The 17588-nt window shown below is 37.1% G+C and overlaps 1 protein-coding gene and 5 non-coding genes across 7 annotated transcripts; 3 read left to right on the top strand and 3 right to left on the bottom strand.

The window, feature by feature from the left end:
* Positions 1-2195: 2195 nt before the first annotated feature.
* Positions 2196-16723, top strand: B0198.3 (Protein kinase domain-containing protein). Of its 2 annotated transcripts, NM_001375151.3 has the most exons (15): positions 2196-2254; positions 9924-10051; positions 10318-10401; positions 10529-10628; positions 11680-11906; positions 12768-13088; positions 13461-13623; positions 13861-13944; positions 13994-14229; positions 14279-14581; positions 14663-14722; positions 14778-14987; positions 15062-15284; positions 15337-16081; positions 16136-16723. In NM_001375151.3, the coding sequence occupies exons 2-15, from the start codon at positions 9941-9943 to the stop codon at positions 16308-16310; spliced, it is 3042 nt and encodes a 1013-aa protein (NP_001361822.1). In that variant the 5' UTR covers positions 2196-2254; positions 9924-9940; the 3' UTR covers positions 16311-16723. The 2 variants fall into 2 exon arrangements, 1 of the variants encoding a protein (NP_001361822.1); NR_072205.1 differs by lacking the exons at positions 2196-2254; positions 9924-10051; positions 10318-10401; ... (8 more) ...; positions 14778-14987; positions 15062-15284 and having other exon boundaries at positions 15913-16081; positions 16136-16310.
* C15A7.6 lies at positions 7695-7927 on the top strand. The gene has a single exon (NR_072210.1). It is a non-coding gene; the product is annotated as an Unclassified non-coding RNA C15A7.6 (non-coding RNA).
* Positions 8806-9020, bottom strand: B0198.6. The gene has a single exon (NR_072209.1). It is a non-coding gene; the product is annotated as an Unclassified non-coding RNA B0198.6 (non-coding RNA).
* B0198.7 lies at positions 8839-9053 on the top strand. Its single transcript, NR_072208.1, has one exon. It is a non-coding gene; the product is annotated as an Unclassified non-coding RNA B0198.7 (non-coding RNA).
* B0198.9 lies at positions 9268-9481 on the bottom strand. The gene has a single exon (NR_072207.1). It is a non-coding gene; the product is annotated as an Unclassified non-coding RNA B0198.9 (non-coding RNA).
* On the bottom strand, positions 9610-9748 carry B0198.5. Its single transcript, NR_072206.1, has one exon. It is a non-coding gene; the product is annotated as an Unclassified non-coding RNA B0198.5 (non-coding RNA).
* Positions 16724-17588: the final 865 nt, after the last annotated feature.

The raw sequence follows: 17588 nt of genomic DNA, 5'->3' as shown, positions 1-17588 counted from the left end.
TAGATTTTTGATTTCAAGTTCTTGCTTTTTTCCAGCAATGAAAAATGCGAAACAAATGTTTTAAACAACTTGAGATTAATCAGAAAATGTTTGTATAGGTTAGGAGCTTATAAGCAACTGAACTAACCCTAACACTTATTGATTAGACAAGTCAGCTTTTCTATTGGCTCTCATACAATCAGTGTATATAAAACATACATATTACAATATATTACACTATTATTGGCACAGTGACACAGTTTTCCACAAATTGATGTTTTACAATGTGCTATTACTAGCTTTTTTGTATGATCATAAAGTTAATTGTGTTTAGTTCAAAAATTACATTCAAGATATAATCTATTTCTTATTTGTTTGTCTTGAAAATAAGCTACGTGCATAGTATTCATTCACAAGAATTTGATCCTCAATATATCGAAATGATTTGCAATTTTTTCACAAGAGTCTATGTTGTTTCCTGTAATGGAAATTTGTATGAATCATTGAATAGATGGGAGACGTAGGCCATAAAAACAATATTTAAACTGAAATTTTTCTTTATATTGGTACATATATTTCTAATCAGTTTGTTCTTCTTGTTTTGCTTGGTTATATTGATTCAGAAGCTGGAAAAATGCTAGAATTTTCATGGTAAACCCGAAAATTAATCTAGAACGTGCTCATTCCGTATATGCATTTAGTAAAACATGTTGTTTTAGAATTAAAACTGTTTTTTTTACTGAACCATATAATGGCGGATCATTCTTTTGGGCTTAAAATAAATTGTTTAATAGTCTGAACAGTACCCATATTCAAACAAATTTGAAAGACACAAAACACTTTGAATAATTAAAATCAACAAGCCAATGAAAATCAATAATAAGCCCCGCCCATATTTTGGTAGTTTTTATACTTGCTTTCATTGTTCTTCTCACAAAAAAATGTGAATGGAACACTGACTAAATTTACAAGATAATGTTCACATTTATGCGTAACAAACATGAATAATGTTTCAAACTAAAACTGAATGTTCTCATTGAAACTGTAAATCTGTTTTTTCTGTCATCCCGTCATCCGCGTTAAAGCGAATTTCACTTAATTACAAGTATCATCCATGACTTGGCCATCAATTTTCGGATTCCTTTCTGTCTCTCCTTGTTGTGCCCTTGTCCCGATATCGTGGCATTGTTTCAAAGCTCTCTTTTACACTGTCCCGTCCTTTCGCTAACGCTCATGACAAATTGCAAGCTATTAGGACTGTTTTGAACCAGCGGGCAACATACTGCTACTTTCCAAATTTATGTCACAAACAACTTATTTTCTCTACATGAAACTTCTAGTAAACCAAACCGCTTGACCATTCAACAATCCTGGAAAAAGCGGAAAATGAGTAAAAAAAAATTATTGTCATCTGTATCTACAATTTGCCACTTTTCCTTTTCTTCCAGTTTGGCAGACTCAGCAGGACATCGGTTTCAAGGGTATAATTGGGCAGACTGACATGAATACTGTACATGGGATTTGGCTTCTCCTCAGTTTTGGCAAAATTGTACTTTTGATTCAATAAATTTAAGTATGTCCTGAATTTTTTTACACATATTTTTCAAATACTGATCTATTCGAAAACATGAAAAATTCAATTTGTTCCTCGCTGTTGCACTTCGGTTCCGATAGAGTCATTGTGATCAGTTTTTTTTCGTTTTCGTTTTGTAAGACTTCTTTCTAACAAATAGAACAAAATTATAAAAATCTTAGTGTATTACTATTAAATTTTTTAAATTTCCGACAGATATTTGAGTACATGCATATAGTGAAACTCAACCAAAACTTACTAAGAACTTTTCGCTTTGTTGGTTTTTTTCAAGACTATTTCATTTTCATGTTTTTGAACTATCACTTTTGGGATGGTTATTAATTAACCGGCTGTTTCAGATCTTGTTGTCAATTCTCACGCGTTTAAAATTCGTCATTTTATCCTCAAATTCAATTTTCCTGCAAATGATAAAACTCTCTTTTGTTTTTGTGGCATTGTTTGCAGACGCATTTTCGTCAACTATTTGTCAACTTTTCACCCCCACATTCTATCCTAGCTATCATTCCTAGTTTTGCTACAAAATATGTTTCCCACAACACCTTGTGTATTTACATTTGTTTCTTCTTTCTTCCCGCTTTCAAGTTTTTATTTTCCCCAAAAAATACAAATTAATCCAATTACAGTGGCACGCAAGGATCACGGAGCGGATTGGTCACTGCACACATCAATCGTCGTGACAAGGTGAGTCGCCAGACGTAGTGAGGACAGGAGACAGGCGCTACAAATAGGATTACAAGTGTTGTCACTCAGGATTTCATATCATACAAGACCCGAGAACCTGACAATGCCTCTTTTCATCGGCCTTCGGCAGAAATTACCATAAGCCGATGACAAATTGAGCTATGAAGTGCAGATGTGGGAAATAAGGGGAGGCAGAAAGCTTAGAGATTTAAAAGTGGGAACGTAACGGGGAAAATAATAAGAAAGTAAAATTGATTGCTAGGTAATTTAACAATATTTTGACATTTGTCAGCGGGTTTTTTAACAAGAGAAAACTAAAAACAAATCATAGCTACCATAATTCTAGGAGTCGATTTTAGTCTACAGAGAACTGTATAAGATAGAATATTGCAAATATTTAAATCGGAAACGGTGATAACTAACAGGAACCAGTATTGAACAAGAAGAACGATGACTGAGGGAGGAACTTGTGCATACAAAAGAACCAGCGCCTTCCAAAAAAGCGCCTTTTATGAAACACAATTTTTGAACCTTTTTTGAATGGATGCATCTGCTCTCTCGGCACGGCTTACATGTAGTATTCCCATTTCGATTGAATCGCTTTCAAAATTGCAATTCCGTGAGAATAGTGGGTGTTGCACGGGTTGAACCGAAACGGAAAGCGACCCTCCTTTTCGACATGACCGATGTCAAATGACACGTGTCGTTTGGGCTTCGCGATTTTGATTTACTTGTCTTTTGCTTTCACCCCCCACACGGTGTCGTCTTCCTCCGGAACCCTGATTTACGATGCGAAGTCAGAGAGGCGCGGTTTTGGGAGACCAGAGGAGGGGACCACATTTTCATACACACCTTTCTTTTTCGGTCCTTCTCTCTTTCGTCATCAAAGAAAACCAAAACCAAAGAAAGTGGTCATTATTTTTGCCACCTTCTCGGATTTCATGTATATATCGTTAGTGTTATGGAGAATGACGAGACTGGTCAGTGAAGGATAGGCGCTCACTATTTCCGGTGCAGCTTTTATTCAAAAATGTATTATCCGCCAGTCGGTTGGTTTTTATTTTGGAGAGTATTATATTTAATGTTAATAGTTTCCAGGAACAAATATAGGTGTTTGCTGCTCTGTTAGTATAGCTTTTTATACACGCTGAAACTTATTTTCGATCAAGACATGAACGGCTTTCATAAAAAATTTTATAACATGGGATCAAATGTACGGAACAAGTTGTTTTTTCCCTTCTGTACTCACTAGAATTATTGTAGTAAAACTGTCACAGTTAAACAGGTATTTGAAAAACGTTGTTCTAGAAATATAATTCCAGCACGTACCTAATAGTTCTAGATTTCGCATAAATTTCGAAAACAGTTGCTACAGTTTTAAAAACAGGCACGAAGCCGATAGTGAAATTCCGGTCAATCAATTGTTTCTGTTTTAAGGTCAAAAAATCTAATTCTTTAAATGCAACCAAATCTGAGATTCTATTTTGAAATGTTTAATTTCAAGACTCTTTCAAAGCATTTTGTGAAAGCTTCAATAATTTGCCCTTTAGAAATTTCGAATTAAAACAGGCAATTTAAGCGAGTACTTCAACTCGAACACCCTCATCTCTATCCCCCCCCCTCCCAGTTAGTTGATCCAAGTTGATCTAATTGTGTCAACTCGCGAAAGTTGGCATATACTTTCTCTCTCCCTCCGTCCTCAAAGGCTCTAAAGAGCTTGTTTGTACTTGTACCTTGATGGGATATTTACCAATTTGCCCTCTCCTACGCACGTGTCAATGGATCTTCTTTTTTGCATAGTGTCTCGAGTTTCGCGTTTTGGCACACTGTCTTTGTGTTTTTGTCGGCAATTAGCTGTGAAAAAAGGACCGATTGTTTGGATGTTTGGAGACCAAAAGCGGCTAACGTGTAATTGACAGGAAAGACTATACTGTCGTGTTATGGTTTTAGGATAACTACTTATTTTACTTTCATTTTGTGGGTGACGTGAAAGTTTCAATGTGTGGTTTGAAGTTTGATCGGTTGGTGTGTATAATCGAAACGCAATTCGGAACGGAAAATTGAAATTACAAAAATGTTGAAAAATAAAAACGTGAGGACCATTTCTAAGCTTACAAATATAAAATACTTATAAAATGTTGAGTAATGAACGAATTATTTATTTCATTTCAAGTTGCGTTTCGATTTCCGATACCGTTGTATCTTTGTCCCGAAAAAATAAATTGTCCTGGGTGGCTGCAAATGGTCCACACAGTTACTGAATATGTGAGTCGGACAACTTCAAAGCTGAGCTGTTATTTTATGGTGTTAGTCAGATCTATGAACCAAAGTAGTTTTAAAATAAATGTCACGAATTTCAATCCTTTTTACCTCTCATTAAGACGTACAAAACAGTTCGTTTGCCTACCTGTCTGTCGGCATTTCCGTTCACTTTGATATCGGCACCAAGTGCTTCCGATGGTTATCGGATCCTTTCCATACCTTTCTAACGGTGTCTTCCTTCATCTCATCCAACCACCTCTTTATTCGTTTTTTGTGCATTGGATAAGTGTGTCTCTATATGTTTTTTTTTTTGCCCTCTTCTTATCCCCGCGCGCACTGTTCGCGCCCCTCCCTCTCACCGTTCACGGGCACTTTTATAGGCTTTGTTCTTCTTTTCACGAAAAAGGCGGCAAAAAGGGTGCCGACAAGTCTGGTCGGCCTTATTCAATTCGAACCAGCGAATTGTAGATATACATATGTCATAATTCGAGATTTTTTCTCTAGTGATACGTCCCTCCCAGAGGTGTTCTTTACATTCTCGCGTGCCAAGGGGTTTTTTGCGAGAGAGCTCAGCAAAATGTGCATTTTCACACATTTCGTGCTATTTTGGTATGCCGCTATTCTTAAAATTTTTTGTTGTCAAATTATATTTCATTTTAAATTTTGAAAGCTACTGAGCCATTTTTGAAGTTTTTTATTGTAGTAATTAAAAATAGTGTAAAGCGTTTTTCCCAATTTAAAATTTTTCAATATAAAAAATTTGAAGCAATGTATTATTAAATGTACCTCTTTGCTTTTAATATGACCTTTCAAACTCTGTCGACTCAAAACATCTTCCAAGTGTCAAAAAATGGCATGCAAATAGAGAAACCCTTACCTATGAATCACCCAGCTATGACGGGCCATCATTTGGTGACACCTCCTCAATGGTGTGCACCAATTCTTATTTGCACCCTGGCATCTTTTTTTGTGAGCCCACATCAATATATTGAACATTGTTGGTGTCGTATATAAACATTTTGAAGCTTAACTCTTTTGAAACTTAGTCTTGGAAGTGTTCCAATGTCCTTGTACACGATGTGTCAGCAGGTGTTGTGAGAATTGTGAGAACTGTCCTCTTCCCCCAGAAAATAAACTTGTAAGCACAGTCTAACCAAACAATTGATATATATGCATTTGCACTGCTTCCTCCTCTTTTCCATTTTTAGACCACTTAGTCATTTTTGTTCGTTTTGAGAGATATCATGTGTAGATGTCATAAAAAGTTTGTCGCCTTCCTCCTCCTTCTTCTCAACACCTACTCAAAAAAGAGAAACGAACATCGAAAGGTGTTCAGAACCTCCTACGCTATTTTTTCCAAGAAATCTTTAAAAGAAACCACACGTAAAACTGAATTTTCGATATGTGTCAGGTAGTAGAAATTGAAAGACCCAAATTTTTGGCTTTTCAATGTTTTCTTACATTTTCTGTTTCAAATATTATTGGCTAATACTCACGTTTTTTGCTGATAATATCAAAGAAAATTACTATGAAAAATTGAATAAATAAATGGTTAGATATGACACCAGTGACAACTTTTGGAATCGATTTTAAAACATCATAGTAGCAGTAAGTTTAAATTTAACTGTGTTGCATCCTAAATCTGGAATTAATTAAATTTAGCGAAAATAATACATTTATTTCGATTAATTTGTTTTTAGTATTTTTCCAACCATTTTATGGGAAACAAAAAAGCAAAACCGTTAACTGAAACTTAATTTCTATCTTTAATAGTTTTGAGGTTTGACCATTTGATTTTACACCAAATATCCTCCTTCTGTTCCCCGCATGATGCTTCTTCTCCAAATAGTTTCATCTCTCCGGAAACAAACCATTCTCTCCTTTCCCACCGCTTCTCCTCTGTCCCGTCTGCAGAAGTCTCGAGACGGGTCTCCTCCCATTTTTTCCACCATGGGAGCGGCTTGTGTACGTAGACCCCCTCCTTCTTACTTTCCCGCGTCGTGTTTAGAAGAAACAAGAAGAATGATGGCTTGTAGCTCCGCCTTACGTTTTCATGAAGACCTCTCCGTAGTGACTTTCATATTTTCCATTTTCCTTATTTGTATATTTCTATACTTCCTGTGTGAAATTATTGAAAGAGCTATCAATATCAGTCCCTCTTTTTTTTCCAATTTCCGGCGCTCTAACACTAAACCCACAAAACCTAGACAATTACACTGAAAGAGTCGACGCGCCACGCCGCCACGATGAAATTGTGACCGGAGAAGGAGTGCCAATAATTACGGGCTCTTCTCAAAACCAGTCGGCTTCCGTCACCTCTCTCATTAGGACCTCCGACACTAACCATGTCGGAAAAAGAGAAACTTTTGCCCAACGCCCTCCCACCGCATGATTTGTTTTTGCCTCTCCTTTTGTCGGACAATGGTGTGACATTGAGTCGCAAGGCTTGTACCATTTCACTCTTATTAGACTTTCCGAATACTTGTTGATTTATGTGGATGTCAGGTTTTCCTTTTCCGGATACAGCTACTATATTTTCGATTCGGCTAAGTCTTCAAAGTACACTCAAATTTTCGCCATCTTACGGAAGAAATCCACAACACTATTTTTTTGTGAAATGTACCACTTTGCTTTTAATGTTTAATATTTTATTTTAGCAGCTTTTCAGCATTAGCATATTTTAGTAGTTCTTGCTTCATTACCAAAACTCTGACAAATGAGCAGACATTCTTAAAACCCAAAATAATTGACAGAAATCTTATATTATAGCTATCACTATTAAAAACTAGACGTTTCAGGATATATGTACAAATAATTTATAACAATATTATGAGTCTGCAAGAGCATACTGTATTTTCTTTTTGACTATGTTTCTTTACAATATTCCTGTCGCTTCTGCTTGATCGCACCGCTTTTGTAAGGCAATCATGAAGAGATTGGTATCTATAGATCCACTAGTTTTCCTACTCTATTATGGTCCTTCCAAGACAATCTGACCTTTTTCTCTATACATTGAACCTGTAATTAACGAGAAGATGGTTGGTGGCAATTCAACACGCGACCATCCGTTACTATTCATAATTACCATTCTTTGTACAATAAAACATGATACGGTATGCAAAATAGACTCCCATCACGTTGTTTTCATAGCTTGAAAATGGATCTCGAGGAGAAGAGGTGGGTTTTGATTTCTCAATAGACGACCACATTGAAAAGCAATAATAGTTTTGATAATATGAAATGGATGCGAGAGGGCGAAAGGTGCGTGGGGTTGCGGGTTGCCACCAGATGGTTATGAGGGAAAACGAAGAGTGCTCATAATCATCTTCTACTCCTCCTGCTCAATTTCTCATGATGAGTTAAATATATAAGTGGGGCTGGGGAGAAGGTATCGTCGGGGGACGAGCCTCACTTTTCGCAATTTCATCTCGTAAATTTCACTTTGCAATATTTCAACTCAACTATTTCAATTTTCTAGAAAGGTTCTCTTCTCCGTCTGCTTTCAACTTTTTTTAATTCTTAGAACTTTCATTTTGAGATCCGGCTTTGAATATTTATGATTTTTTAAAGTTTTGAATATTTTAATACACGGTCCACAACTTCACTATTTGAGTTTTTGATTTTTTATCAAGTCTTCCAAGAAGTATTCATAAACTTTATGATGTTCTGATCTCACATGTTCCTTCTTCCCTCTCTAAAAAGTCTTTCATCTTGAAGTTTTTTGCTTCAAACCTCAAAGTTTTCTGACAGCTTGGGACTTGCATGGATTTGATATTCATCAGCAAACCTGGTCTTGCGCGAAAAATTGGAGGGCTCCGCACTGCTTTGTTTGGTAAGGTGAACAAGTTCTCTATTTCTGAATTTTTGATCAACTTTGGAAGGGAGGGGCCTTTCAAATACCAAAAAATTTGCGCCGCCTGGTACGGAGGGCAACGGCTTGGGGAAGAAGAGTTTAGGAAAATTGAATATTATCAAAGATTTTGTATTAGTGAAAAACACAGAAGTGTTCAATTTTTTAAAACCAGACTGATAGTTGAATTTTCTGTTGCAGGTCTTGAACTTGTAAAATTTGTTTTTAATGTTAGATCTCTGTTTGCCCTCAACTAAATAAGCTTACTATTAGAAGAACTTTCTGACTCCTAAATTTCAACGATTTCTTCAACCTGGTCAACTTCACGACAATCTCGAACTATACAACTTCCCAAGTTGAGCTTAACCTCAATGCTCTCCCAAAAACGAAAACTGCAACTCGTTCTCATCGGGAGCCCAACCAATCACCCTAAGAACGGAGGGAGGAGTGGGGGGACCGCTTCAGTTTGTTTCCCACTATAAATGTGTCAGATTGAGAGTATCCGTTTAAATTGGAAAAGGAAACGGAAGGCGATGGGGCGGGAGGGGCGGCGCTGTAGAGGAGATGAGTGAGTCGCCAGAACTTTTACGCCTTTTTCGTGATGTTCTTCTCTACTTTCAATTCTATCTCGGCGCTCCCATTTCAAGCCCGTATCTCCATTCAATCTATCCATTACTTGTCTCAAAACTAAGCATTGCCCAATTCAAGGATTTTGGGCCTTTGTTTTTGAGGTTACTAGCAACAAACACACAAACCACTGCAAAGAACCGCGAGCGATTAGCCTAATAAGGAGGAAAAAAAAAGAATAAAGAGTTTTAGTCGTTTTCTTTAATTTCCTACTAGTAAGTCATCATAATCGCAACCAATAATAACATGGTCGTGTTTGTCTCGCTTGATCTCTTCACGCATAATTGATCCACTTTGGTACCATATGCCACAACCTCATTATCTCATTCGAAAAGCATCATCTCTAAACTTTTGGAGCCGCCCCCCCCCCCTTCTCTCTACCTAATTCTCTAGATATATGGGATTTTCTGTGTCGCCATGTACTCGTTTTTTCTTTCTTTTTTCCAATCAGGTCGGATGCGCCGAAAAGTAGATTTACTCGTTTTTCTTGGCTCAGCAATTTTCTTGTTCGTTGTTCTTGTGAAAAAATGTTTCGGGTTTCTCCTTCTCCCATTTTGTGAAATGCTTCAAAACTTCACCTTTTCCAATTTTCTGATTAATCCTTGACGTGACACGTCAATAACTCAACTTGGCATTTTTTTGGAAAGGTTCTTGTCAAGAAAGCGAGAAGAACATATGTATTTTCAGTTGCAGTTTTAGCAGCAGATGATACGCAAAAAGGAAAGCTGTCAAGAAATGTTGTTGATTTGGGGTCCCAATTTCTGCCTCACTGAGCTAGCTGCACAAACAGTTTGGGGGTCATCATACGAATTTGTTTGTAAAAAATTGAAAAAAAGAACATCTGCTTATTCCTCACATTTTCTCAACAAACCAAAGCGTTTTTCCATTTTATTTTCTAGATTTCAATAGCTCTTAAATTAACTTTTTCAGAAATCACCAATGTCAAAATGAGGCTCCTCCACCTGCAAATTCTTCTTCTCTTGATTACCACAGAAGTCATTGCAAACTCTCCGCCATTCCCAATATTCGGACCATGTCAAAAGCGATGTATCACTCAGGTATGGGAAATTCTTGTGTCCGGCAGGCTCTTGCCACATATTCGCATAATTTATATGAGAACCCTTAAGTCCAAGCTCTTCAAAAAGAGAACATGTGTACGTGTATGAGATATGTATTATTATTATTGTATTACTTCTATGTGCGAATTCTGATGATCACATCAATTCTTCCGGGTCACTGAGTTAATATTTAGGTTTTGAAATAAAATACAACATTTCCGGAACAAACGGATTATGTGCGGAAGGGATAACTTTTTGTTTTGCAGTTTGGCGAGATAAAGGAACGCATCTCGAACACGGACACTTTGTATCACGAAGTTGATGTTTTTAACAAGACCGAATTTTCGCTGGTGAGTGACATTTGCAGCTGGTTCCATTCTGATTATCTCAGACACCAGCTAATTAACTAACTGGCTAAACATATTAGAGAAAACAGAAAAGAAAAGAAGACGGAAAAAAACATGTTCCATTTTACAGTGTAAATTGGGATGCAACAGCCCCGACTACACCGATTTGAACCTGCCTGCGTTTCGCTACGGACAGTCGGCGTTTCAGCAAATTTCTGCAAATGTTGACGGTAAGAAAAGGGTTAAGCTATAAGTGACGAAAAAACAAGGGACTGAGAAATTTTGTACACGCGTGGAATTTCATGTTTTTTTCAAATTTTTAAGTTAAACTTGGCTTTTAAAATACTGAGATTAGATCTATTTTAACATATTATTAATTTTCAAAATACTATATATCTTCCTGCTTTTGATCAATATTTAACTTGAACTAAAGTTCCCCACTGTTCCTAAAATCATCGCCTTACCAGTAACAAACGTTAATTTGAGAAAAACACGAGGGTCTATTTTTCCTCTCCACCGTTCCCCGGTTCTCCTAATTTTTGTCAGTCTTCATCGACGTAGCACAAGGTCAACCGAAAAGCAAGCCTAATTCGATACGAAACACTTATCAAAAATGGCGTTCCGCACCGTAAGGCCAAAAAAGGGAGGGTGAAAAACGTTTTGACGAGAAATTGATGATACAATGATTGATGTGCAATATTGCGTGACAAGAAGTAACTAAATTTATGAGGGACTTGCAAAGGCGTTGATATTTCACCGGCTATTTTGTATTACTTTTGATTGTGAGAGGAAAGTTGAGTAAAACAACAGTAAAGTGGTTTCAAAACTGAAACATTGTCAGATAAAGTTTTGTGTATATTTCCAAAACAGGGGACCATTAAAGAAGGAGTATTCTCAACAAGAAAAAAAATAAAATAAAAACTAATGCTTCAGCATATGCATACCACATGAAAATGTTGACACTGATATTTTATTTTGTATTTTGCTTGCAATTTATTGTAATCGATTTTTTAATGTTTTGACAACTTTTCGGTTATCAACTAGAAATGCGAATTTTTTAGAAATCAAGTTTAAGCGACTTGTTTAAGTGACAAGAACGTTCTAGAAAATCAAAAAACATAAGCGGTAATCCATATTTTTGAACTATAATAGTTTTCGCGGAATTTTACAGTTCTAAAAATATGTTTTGGAAACTTCATTAGTATGTACTACATTTTCCAGTATTTTCCTCACTGACGTTACTCCTTCTTTCAAGCTATCTACTAAATTTTGAATTTTTAGTGAAACCCCCACGAGAAAACGTGATCAAAGATGTGAGCATTCTGTGCCTGGACAGCATCCCTTACATTGCCAAGAACAGCTCAGCAACTACCAGCAAACGGGTATTTGCTGGAAAAGTCCTATTTGTGCTGGATGATGGAGTCCCTGAAACTGAGAATGTGTTTTTTGTGGAAGTTGTCGCTCGTGATGCTGATGATGAAGATACCTATATTGTGTATCAGGATTGGGTGAGTTTTACAGTTTCAAACACATGTTCTGAGTGTCATTAATTTTCCAACTTGTCAGTTGTTACCTCCGAACGCGGAGGGCATGAGGACAAAGACAATTTATTAGAGGAAGGTTAGGTGGTTGTTGTAGAGGAGATAACATGGAAAAGTTCCATTTTTCTGTCATGCTACATGTTTAGATTTTGACGGACACTTTTCAAAGTGGGCGCCGCTCGTCAAATTAGTGATTTTCACGACATCTTGAGCCAGCTTTGCATAAGTTAGTAGTCGGCGAGTTATGAAGAAAGCGGCTTCTCCCCCTTTTGCGTCCAGTAAATAAACTCAAGTGGGTTCTTCTGATTTTGTACATATCTGAGGTGTATGATTTTTGAAGATGAAATGTATGAAATATCCAAAAATGCACCTTCCGTAGAAAAATGCAAAACTTCTTTCCAACAAGAGCAAAATAGAACCACTTGAAGTCGTACAATCTCTCAGATTCCATCCAGATCTTTCCCCTCTCACACGTCAAGAGCTTCCTAAAAGAAATGGTAACTGAATGTTGAGAAGAGCGTGTGAATCTGAATTGGGTAAAATGGAAGCTATTCTAACTCATCATCGAAAGCTTATGAATTGGGACTGGAAAGAGGTGACACTTTGTCTTTTTTGATGTAGCGGTCGGGTCATGTCACAAAGCGTAGTAGTTGTAGTATGCATTGCTTAGACGTGCACTACTACTCAAGGATTAAAGGATCGTTAAGACAAAAACCATAAAGTTGTCAGTCAGTTTTTAGGGTTTTCTAAACAACTTTAGTTGTAGGGAATGACAAGAAAAACTGAATACTATCAAAACCAAATCTTAACTTGTTATTCAACTTTCAGTGCTACTCCTCTCATTGCAACTTTACATTCAATGCACCAATTGAAAGCGCATCTGACTTAGAAGTTCGTCTCAGAGTCTCAACATTTGACGAAAATGGAGCCGTTGGAGGGATTGTTCTCTCCAAATGGTACAATATCAACAACGTTCTCACAAACACCTCGGTAGACATGTCGTTAAAATCTGTTGAGTGGAATGATGACAAGGCAGCTGCACATATGGCATTCGACCAAGGAACGAGTGTTCATGTTCCAGCATGCACGTTACAGATCATGTACAAAAATGGGCTCAGCTCCGAATATAAGAGTATCGACTTTCAAATGGTAAGGAGCGTTCATTACTAAATACAAAACTGGCCGCTATTCAGAGCATTATTGATATTTGAATTCCCCCTCTTACGCTAGAGTGGAGAAATTGATTGAAATCATTCTTTTAATGCTGGAATGACAGGTTAGCTGACCATAAACTGGCTGAAAATTCTCATACTTTAAAAAAATGTGTTTAATTAATACCGGGTGTATGGAAGTAATATAACTATGCACAAAAAATCCATACTTGCGCTACTAAATTTTCCAACGGGTAGCACTTCAGAATACTGAAAATGAAAGATCGTTATTGTTTCCTGAAAGTTTCATAGTCATTTTCACAATCTTAGCAGGCGAACAGCTCAAATTTACATATTCTTTCTCATTCAGGATCACACGCGTGAAATCATTGTCAAAAAACTCAACTTCAACCAAACGTACACAATGCGACTTGTACCCGCTAGTGACTCTAATCATCCCACAGCTGCACTTGCAACGACAATGTTCCAAGTCCCATCATGCACTGACATGGTTAACGACATGAGCATGTGTGGTAAGTGAAACATTTAAAATGCAAAATACTGAACGACCCTTACAAAACGAGCAAAAGCATTGGTATCTGTTTGTAAAATCTCGAAGAATGGGCCAGTGTTTTGGAACATTTATCTTGCGAATATCCGAGACGTTATTTTGGAAATACGACATGAGAACTCAGTTCTTTGTGCATGGGAGAGAATTTTAACAAAAAAGGATTATAAGGGATTTGTTCCATTTAAAACTTGTATTTCAGCTCCGCCACCAGTGCAAGCCCTCTACCCACAATGGAATTTAACGTCCTCAACCGCTCTTGTTATCGAATGGACTTACTTTGCAGGTACCTAATCATGAGATATTCAGTATACTTAATTTTTGAATAGTTACAGATGGTTCAATCAATCAAACACACACAGTTCTTTCAATGTCTCACTTCATGTTTTCTGTGCATCCACTCATCACTCCAAATAACAACAAGTGCGAAAAATACGAGCCCATTCGCAGAGCAGTAACATACACCCACCGAAAAGTTGCATTTTACGTCCCCGATGCTGATTGTAACTATGAGGTAGAAGTATCTGCATTCGACAACAAACAAAGACAGAGTGAATCAAAAAAGATCAAGGTATGCTGATTTGCAAATTTCTTGAAATCATGAAATAACTTTTTTCTAGATCATGAGAGTTAACGAGCCTTCGTATATGTCATTTTTGCTCACATCTGACATCCCAACGTCAGTTGGACTAGGAGCTCTCCTCATTTCCACTATCATCGTCCTTGTCCTTATTGCAATTCTATTCATTCACAAAAGGAGGAAGGCGCCTAAAAAAGTGGATGACAGTAGTTATGGAACCGGTGAACGTATGGTATACGCATACGTGGATACCACTGATGCATCAAGAACAGTCATTGGAGTACGGCCACCAAACTTTAGGCTCGAGCCTGTAGATCATATTAATAGAAATATTGAAGCAGCGGTAAGTCAATATGTTCGGTTTTTCAACTTCTATCAAGCATCGTTTCACTATTCTTTTCATTGACCCTTCTCTCCTTTTCAGTTAGCCCAGCGAACCTATGGATACAATTTGCAGAATGGAACAAGAAGAGCAATGTGTCAAGTAATAACCCTATTCAACTGAATCTAACTTTTCATTATCTATCACTTCTTTTCAGAACGAACTGTACCCTTACTATCAACCACAGCCTCAAAACCGGATTCCACCGCATCTTCTCCGTATGCAACCAAACGGAGTTCCTGGAACAATGAAGGAAAATCCATACGCGACTATTATTGCGATGAGGGATCCAACAATGCAGGAACACTCATACGCATCGATTTTGGATTTCCATGTGGATCCAGACTTGAGTGATGAAGTGTTTGAGGTATATTGGGTGTGCTTATTTTAATCAGAGTTTTATTGGAACGTGCTGTCAGAAGATTATGAAAATCTTTTCAGGACTCGGCATCTTCTTCTGAACACAGTATCACTTCACCGACTTGCAGCCCATTGGCTCCTATAGCGTTGTTCGAATATTTTGACAATGTGCCAGCTTATCCTTGCCAAAATTTTAAATTTCGCCAACCAGTCAAACCAGAGGGCAATCCGCATTGGATGATGACAACTGTAGTAGACTCTGCCAGAAGCCACTGCTACTCCTTGAAAATTTCAAAGGATTATTGTGAGTTTGAAATTGTGTTTTTGTTTTAAAATACATATAATCTTGTTTTCAGCTGAACAAACAATGGCTGCTATGAGAAAAGAGCTCGAATTTTTGCAATCTCTCCCAGCTCACCAAAACTGTGTTCGATTCGATGGAGTCTTGATTGGCAAGTGGGAGTCTAATCCTTATCAAGTTGTGGGAATCCTTATGGAGAATTGCCGCGGCGGTTCACTGCATAACTACATCATTTCTGTGGGATCTGTGCTCCGTCGCCAGGTTATGGTTACGCCGGTCACTGCAGATTCAGGAAGACAGAGTCAACATGACGATCATCCATTGCGAATCAACAATGCATCTCCGAACCCTTCTTCTGGATATGATAGTTTTTCTAGTAAAGATAGAAAAGCTCCGGATTGTCATCAAGACACCGACCCTGCTCAGCACTTTGGAAGGGTTTCAATTCGATTCAGTCAGTTTGCGGAACAAATTTCTTCAGCTCTTGAGCACCTTCACTGTGCTGGAATTGTCCATACCAGAGTGACTACCATTAGTGTGTACCTTCTTCGCGAATACACTGATCCACTCGACATGCTTTGTGATCAAATGGTCAAGCTTGGGGACTTTGGAAATTCTGCTCGTAGTGCAGATGACGTCATCATCGATCAGAATCTGCAACCTCCAGAAGTTGCTCTCGGAAAGAAGTATGAGGCGAAAGGAGATATTTGGCAGTTTGGAACCTGCCTTGCAGAGATGTGCAGCTTAGGTGTGCCGTACCAGGCGCAGAAGCAAATTCCTGCATCTGGTCTCGATGAGTTGTGAGTATTCTATTTTGACAGCTGTTTTTATAGAAAAAATGTGCAAATTTTCAGCGACAAGCTCCCTTCGACATGTGTGCTCCAAGACGCTGCCAAAAAGTGTCTCAATGCCAGAAATCGTCCATCTGCTTCTGATCTGCGCGGCGTCTTTCAGACAGATACTGCACGAAACATCAAAGCAATGGATATTGCAACAATGGACCAGATGAAACAGTCATTGCTCATTTAGAAACCATATTTTGCAATCATTTCAGATCCCTGTTTAGGTAATATAAAACAACATTTTCATCATCTCACTTCGATTTTTGCTACGGGCATATCTCAACAGTTTTTAACTCCGATATGTATGTACCATGACCTACAAATTTATCAATTGTTTATTTAATAATCCCGCGTGTTCATTTGTCTAATCACAGATTGCAATATACATTGTCCCATACTTTGCCAACACAACCCTCATGCCCCTCCAGCCACATGATCTTCTAGTCTTCTTCATGAAAATTGAATATTTGTAGATATATTTCATTTTGTTAACTTTATCGAAAAACCATCCTGTTCTTCCGACGGGTTTATTGTTTAATGAAGCCTGCTGCACAATGTTCTGAAGTCAATAGCAACATTTGAGAATAAATTAAACTACAAATATTTGTTTCAACATAGATATACAATGTATGTGTCGGGTGTTCTGCCACGATTTAAAAAAAGTTTTAAAAAATAAAAAAAATAAAAGAATAAGGTAAAAAAAATATATATTTATTTAAAAAAAAAAAAAATTTAAAAAAATAAAATTTAAAAAAAAATTAATAAGTTTTCGTGAACAGGTGCTTATGCAGAGATTTCGCAGAGTTGGTTTTCACTAGAATCAGTTAGGTTCGAAACACCAAAAAATGAATATATCATGTATCCCTAACATTAACTTTTTTGATTCTACTGAATTTTTAACATTATCTATGCACATTGTTACTGCAATCGTTACACCATTTCATTTACTAGGACTATATTGTATTATACATAAAACTCCAGATCAAATGAAAAATGTTAAGTAGTATTTATTAAACTTGCACATTTCTATTTGACTACGAGTTGGGCTTTTTGATTGTTCCTTTCTTTTTATCATCTAAGAAAGCGGGTTTCTCATTGGGAACCTTGAAATATTCGAATCTACCATTTATTATCCCATTGTTCAGCTTGTTATATATCAGTGGATGTGAGTTTGAGATCAAACCTTCCACAAAGGCGAGGCGTAACTTTAAAGGCGAGGAATAACTTTTCTAATTGTAAGCCTTTTTGGGATTATGAACAGAGCGCCATCAATATGCGACAAACCAGATTATATGAAAATATCAAATAGCTGTTTAATGATACATCAGAGCAAATTAGTACCTAAACCTAAAAAAACTTGAAAAATTCAAAAAAAAAGTTTTTCTTCAGCCATCGTGAGAGTTTGAAGATGAGATATGTTTTTAAGGTGTCCAATATGGCTGATATTGATAAGCAAATATGTTTG

Source organism: Caenorhabditis elegans, chromosome X, assembly GCF_000002985.6.
Source record: "Caenorhabditis elegans chromosome X".
NCBI classification, from domain to species: Eukaryota; Metazoa; Nematoda; class Chromadorea; order Rhabditida; family Rhabditidae; genus Caenorhabditis; species Caenorhabditis elegans.
This window is presented reverse-complemented; position numbering and strand designations above follow the sequence as displayed.